Source organism: Sinocyclocheilus anshuiensis, unplaced genomic scaffold (genome assembly GCF_001515605.1).
Source record: "Sinocyclocheilus anshuiensis isolate Anshui unplaced genomic scaffold, SAMN03320099.WGS_v1.1 scaffold2, whole genome shotgun sequence".
Lineage (NCBI taxonomy): Eukaryota > Metazoa > Chordata > Actinopteri > Cypriniformes > Cyprinidae > Sinocyclocheilus > Sinocyclocheilus anshuiensis.
This window is the reverse complement of record NW_015542337.1, coordinates 538221-543744: the sequence shown is the minus strand read 5'-3', so window position 1 is coordinate 543744 and position 5524 is coordinate 538221. Positions and strand designations below refer to the sequence as shown.

The 5524-nt window shown below is 36.2% G+C and overlaps 2 protein-coding genes across 2 annotated transcripts in view; both read right to left on the bottom strand.

Annotated features, from left to right (window-relative positions):
- Positions 1-4: 4 nt before the first annotated feature.
- LOC107691144 (pro-cathepsin H-like) lies at positions 5-1754 on the bottom strand. Its single transcript, XM_016489629.1, has 8 exons — positions 1629-1754; positions 1292-1323; positions 1062-1167; positions 885-955; positions 700-804; positions 509-595; positions 204-259; positions 5-107 (listed from the first exon to the last, which is right to left on the bottom strand). Exons 1-8 carry the CDS (start codon positions 1702-1704, stop codon positions 5-7), a joined length of 636 nt encoding a protein of 211 aa, XP_016345115.1. The 5' UTR covers positions 1705-1754.
- Positions 1755-3460: 1706 nt separating this feature from the next.
- The window catches only part of LOC107691143 (ras-specific guanine nucleotide-releasing factor 1-like), a 54775-nt gene continuing 52711 nt past the window's right edge, over positions 3461-5524 (bottom strand). The window contains exon 26 of the mRNA XM_016489628.1: positions 3461-4692. Within this exon, the coding sequence (XP_016345114.1) occupies positions 4600-4692 (93 nt within the window). The 3' untranslated portion in view covers positions 3461-4599. The remainder of the gene's footprint in view (positions 4693-5524) is intronic.

The window sequence follows — 5524 nt, the reverse complement described above, 5'->3', positions numbered from 1 at the left end:
ATAGTTAAAATGGTAAAATACTTAATATAGCCTTATAGGGGTAATCTTGTTCTGTCATAAGACCTTTGTTGTACATGATGTACTCAAAGGCATGACTTGGGAGGCCACTAAAAAGCGGTGACGGGATGTAAAATGTTGTTTAGACCATTTTACAGTTAAGACTTTACTCCTAAAACCATAAAAAAAGCCAAGATGAAGCTCACCCATTGCAACCATGATTGTCGAAAGCACCCGCACAATCAACAAGCTGCTGCTCTGCCTGTAAAACAATGCATGATAGGAAGAAGAAGAGGTTAGACAAAATAACCTGATGTTTCATATATATTACAGTTATATTTTATTACTAATGTGCTGTTTTGGGGTTTGTTTGAACCTGCCAAAGGGCAGAAAAAGGGAATTATTGGTATATTCATTACAATGTTGATACTAAATTAAATAATAAGACATTATTAATATCTGATGATGAATGTTCACAGCCATTGTTAAATTAAAAGCAACATATACATACTAGTTGTAGGAGTTTCCCTGTGGCAATAGCAGTGACAGACTCCAGACAGCCTGTGGTGGAAAAAGTCCAGCAGCTACCACAAGCTCCCTGAAATAGTGTCACTGATTAAGCATTAGCACTGTTTACTTAAAAAATAATCAATTGTAAGTACAATAGAGAATTATTAGCCTATAGCAAGATAAGCAAGCTACCTGGTTCTTGACATCAGTTACATAGTGTCCTTTCGTTCTCCAGTCAATCATATCAGGATAAGGTCCGTTACTGCTCACATGATTCCCTCTAGTGGCAGAGCAGTTCTGTCAGGATATAAAATATTCATGAATTGTGGTACTTTCCTATTTCCTCATTGATCACGAGAGGCTGTTAAAAATAATACCTGAGGTTCTGTCAGGAGGTAGGACTTTTTAAATTCAGTAAAGGTCATGTCTGAAAACTGATTCAGTCCCACTGTAAAGTGCAGAGAAATGTTATGTGATTTTTTTTAAACATCATTTTCATAACACTGCTTTAAAACAATTAAAGACTTCATTAAGTTAGATTATATCAGTCATACTTGAAAACTTGTGGTTTCCTGCATTATGGCGCTCAATCTTCTTCTTGTTCTCCAGGAATGTCTGTAGCCGCTGGTAATATTCATTTATCTCATATTTGTTGTTATACTGAACATTTCAAAAGAATAAATAAAGTTACCTCCTTCCTCTTTCTAATTTTCACTTCCTTCCTTTAGTGTCGCCTTAAATTTCCTTGTGTTGCGACACGAACTTATAATTAACTTATTCTTACCTGAGACATCCATGATTTGAAAAGATACTCATCTGTAACAAATAAATATTAATATTTCATTTTTTTAATGCACACAACAGTTCTCCAAAGTACCTTTATCAAGTTTCAATTAATTAACCATTTGCATTTTAGTCCATAAAATCTATTTTAAATGCTGTATTATATATGACAATAGCCTAGCTGTAGCCTAAGTCTAAGTGGTCATAAACTTGTTATGCATTTGTTTTGAAGACTGTAACCGCCAAATAGTCAAGAGCGAAAGTAGCTACAACGCAACGGCGCACGTACGTGGAAGAAGAAAAAAAGCTCAAAGTCAAACACTGGTTTAAAAATTTACCTTCCTCAGTGTGCAATGGCAGTGTATGCACCTGATAGAGAACGGCAAACAGAACCGGTAAAATCAGCCTGTTCATCTTCAACCCTGCGAGCAGCTCATAACAGCAGCATTACAGTATGTGAGATCTCATCACATGAGAGCTTTAGCACTCCTCCTACACGAGGGAGGGCTTTCATTAATTAATTAACCATTTGCATTTTAGTCCATAAAATCTATTTTAAATGCTGTATTATATATGACAATAGCCTAGCTGTAGCCTAAGTCTAAGTGGTCATAAACTTGTTATGCATTTGTTTTGAAGACTGTAACCGCCAAATAGTCAAGAGCGAAAGTAGCTACAACGCAACGGCGCACGTACGTGGAAGAAGAAAAAAAGCTCAAAGTCAAACACTGGTTTAAAAATTTACCTTCCTCAGTGTGCAATGGCAGTGTATGCACCTGATAGAGAACGGCAAACAGAACCGGTAAAATCAGCCTGTTCATCTTCAACCCTGCGAGCAGCTCATAACAGCAGCATTACAGTACGTGAGATCTCATCACATGAGAGCTAGCACTCCTCCTACACGAGGGAGGGCTTTCATTGTACTCTGCTCTTCGGGTTAAAGGTGCACTCAATATTCTTTTGATAATTAAAACGTTATACACAAAGAAATGAGCAGCATTTTTGAGATATATCAGTAAAATGTGCACTCAGATAAAGCCGTTTTATTTTACATGGAGCGGGTCGCCTCCTCATGTTGACATCACATGACCAGATGTGTCACGCCAGCGAGTTACTTATAGAAGTTTAGCTTACAGTAGCCCTACATGCTTTTAGCCAGTCTTCAAGGCAAACAGGGTTTTGGTTTACACCCAATATTTTTCCTGAAAACAACCCTATACTATGAACATAATAGTGTCGTAAAGATATTAGGAAACTGTTCTTTTACAACAAAAATTGATTACATAGGCCTAAATGATCCACCTGCAAGGTATTTATAAAGTCTTACAACTATGTAATGGATGAATATCAGAGCAAACAAACACTGTTTGCTTAATTGCACAAATGTAAATACTAAAAACCTGCCGTTTTAAAATAAACGAGGCCCATATCATTACATAATACACTTATGACCCAATTTCTAAGAGAGCCAAATGAAGTGAGCATGACAAAAACCACATACAAGGAAGCAATATCCCCCTGAGATAGAATAGGTTTATTAGCAAGAGGTAATCAGGAAACATACAGTTTATTTAATTTTCTTTCTTTTTCTTTTCTTTTCTGTTCATTTCTTTTTTCTTTTTTCTTTTGTACAAAAACTGGAAATATTTCCCAAGCCGTGGAAATAAACTTAAGGGTTGAAAGATAATTCTCATACCACTGGGTATTGCTAACAGCAAAATGTTTGTTTGTATGTTTATATATCATTTATAAGAGTATGTGCACATAGATGTACATATATATTGTTCTTTTTAAAGTTTCTGGCTGATACAGTGTTGCATGCCTGCCACATGAGCGTTTAGTGTGTTTCCAGACTGTACATAGTAAAAATACATACAAATATTCACAGAATAAGCACTACATTACTATATTCCTGCTAAGAGAATGATTATAGACAGGATTACAGTATATGCAAAAACACTTTAAAGTCCTCTACCTCTAGATCATGGTTTCAAAATCACAAATCATATAGCATTGAGTGTGTAAGCATAGGATACAACGCTTTAAAGAGGTGTGCTTTAAACTAGTATGTTAAGAAATACATAGGGCTGCATGTACAAAATATACAGAATACTTTTCTGTGTGGCGAGTTGACAATGTTTGTACAAAAAATGTTTCTACGCTTGTTTTTTTTTTTCTTTTCTTTCTTTTTAGGTAAGGATGCAGAACCCTAAGTCTTTATTCTAGGACTACAAAAATACCTTTAGTATGCTGCAAGCGGGGAGGTCATTCACTTTTGATCATACTCTTAAACGACAATGCATTTTACAGTGATATTCAGTCACGTTCCACAATCACTGGAACAGCAAGAAGGACATAGATTGTCTGTAAATGTACAATAGCTGGATACTCTGGTGTAGAAGGATAGTGTTGAACCCAGAATAACTTTTTCCCAAAATGCTAAGAAATGTGGCTGTGAGCAACGGAAACATTACATGGGTAAACAATCACGAAACGACCAGTTTCAAAAAATATAATGCCGATCTTGCTTCTTTTTATGAAGAAATAGTCAATTTTTTTGAGGTGAGGAAATCATTTAAAAAAAAGACTTCTGCAAAATAAACTTTGCATGCAAGAACAGATCAAAATCCTTATTGGCCAATAGGAGACATATTCTAAGTCTTTTTTTATGTAATATAATTACCAAGCTCTTCACTGTCTGCTTTATTAAGTCATGCCAAAACTCTTTAAAAAATGTCATGGCAGTTTAGGCATTTCCAACCAATCCTTTGAGAAATCAAGGGATGGATGTTAATTATCGCAACAAATAGGAGTAAAATGCTGGAGTTGGTTCTGCTAAGTACAGTGACATGGAATATAAGAGTATAAGTGTTTCTATATGCTTGGTTGTATACAGTAATATATCAGCTTTCCACATTGCTACATGGTATGCATATACAGTAAATAGTTACATGCATCTATTAAAATCTCAAAATGCTCCTGCCGGCTTTTCATATTTCATTAAAGTGATGTGAATGACCCTAATCAATTAAAGAGACAACCACACCTTGAACTAGGATTATTGTTTTAAGTACTGTCAAAAGTATACTTTGGATTTGGAAAAAATATGATTCCCTAAAGAACAAAGGCTGAAATCAACAGGTAAGTTCTCGGTGAAAGATCTGAAACAATTAGGCAACATTTGGTTACGACTAAAAAACAAGGAAACACATCCAGGAGTAATAATCATGTTACATAACAGAACACATGGATGTATACTGTAGATAGCGTGGTGTCTGTACATTGTGTCGACGTTAGGCAGAGCCACTCTCAGTTGGGCACTTTAGGCTCAATTCTGAGAGAGGCTTCATACAGGCCTTCTTCATCCATTACTGAGCTTTTGTCCAGTAAATACAGTGCTGCCTGAAAGACAAACACGGTGTCAGTTTCATGTTGAATATGATTCTTCAATACAACCATGGCTCAATTCTCAATTCGAGTTTCCTACATTCTAGATTCCAAAGCAATGCTACAGAAGAACAATTCTAGGTTCCACAAATAACCTTTCAGTGAACAGTTCTTTAAAAAACACTTTTTAAGTGTGAAAAACATTTTCAAAATCTAAAGAACTTTTTTTTTTCACTAGAAAATCACCTTTTTGTCCAATGGGAAGTTTCTTCATGGAACCGTCAATTCAAATTAAGAACAAATTAAATTAAGATTTTAAGAGTGTAGAAAAGAGAGATTATTCTCATTAATGCAAACAAATTTGATTTTATAATACCTTTTAGTTTTGCATTAATTTTTCAGTGAATTAAAGGTGCAGTAGGAGATCTTGGAAAATGCTAACTTTAGCCTGATAGCACTGAAAGCGAACGTCCCACCCTCCCTGCAATCGCAGTCCAAAGCCACGCCCCCTGAACGCATATACGCTCACAGACCAGAATACCAGAGACAACATTTCTACAATAGGCTACATCAGCCGTTCTCAATTCCAGTCCTTGCACTGGATGTGAAGACGTGTGTGTGTGAGTGTGATGTGTGTGAAGATGCTGCGCAGTGCAAATCCGTGAATGAATGTTCTGAAGTGAAGTAAACTTCAACGGATTTCCCCTGCTCAGGGAGTAGGGAGCAATGAACACTGTGTAGGGATCATATCGATCGAAACACAGTTCATGCATGTAGCTCACTTCTAACGAGCTGGTTATCTGAATCGGGTGTGTTAACTAAGCGAGACATGCAAAATATGCAGAGC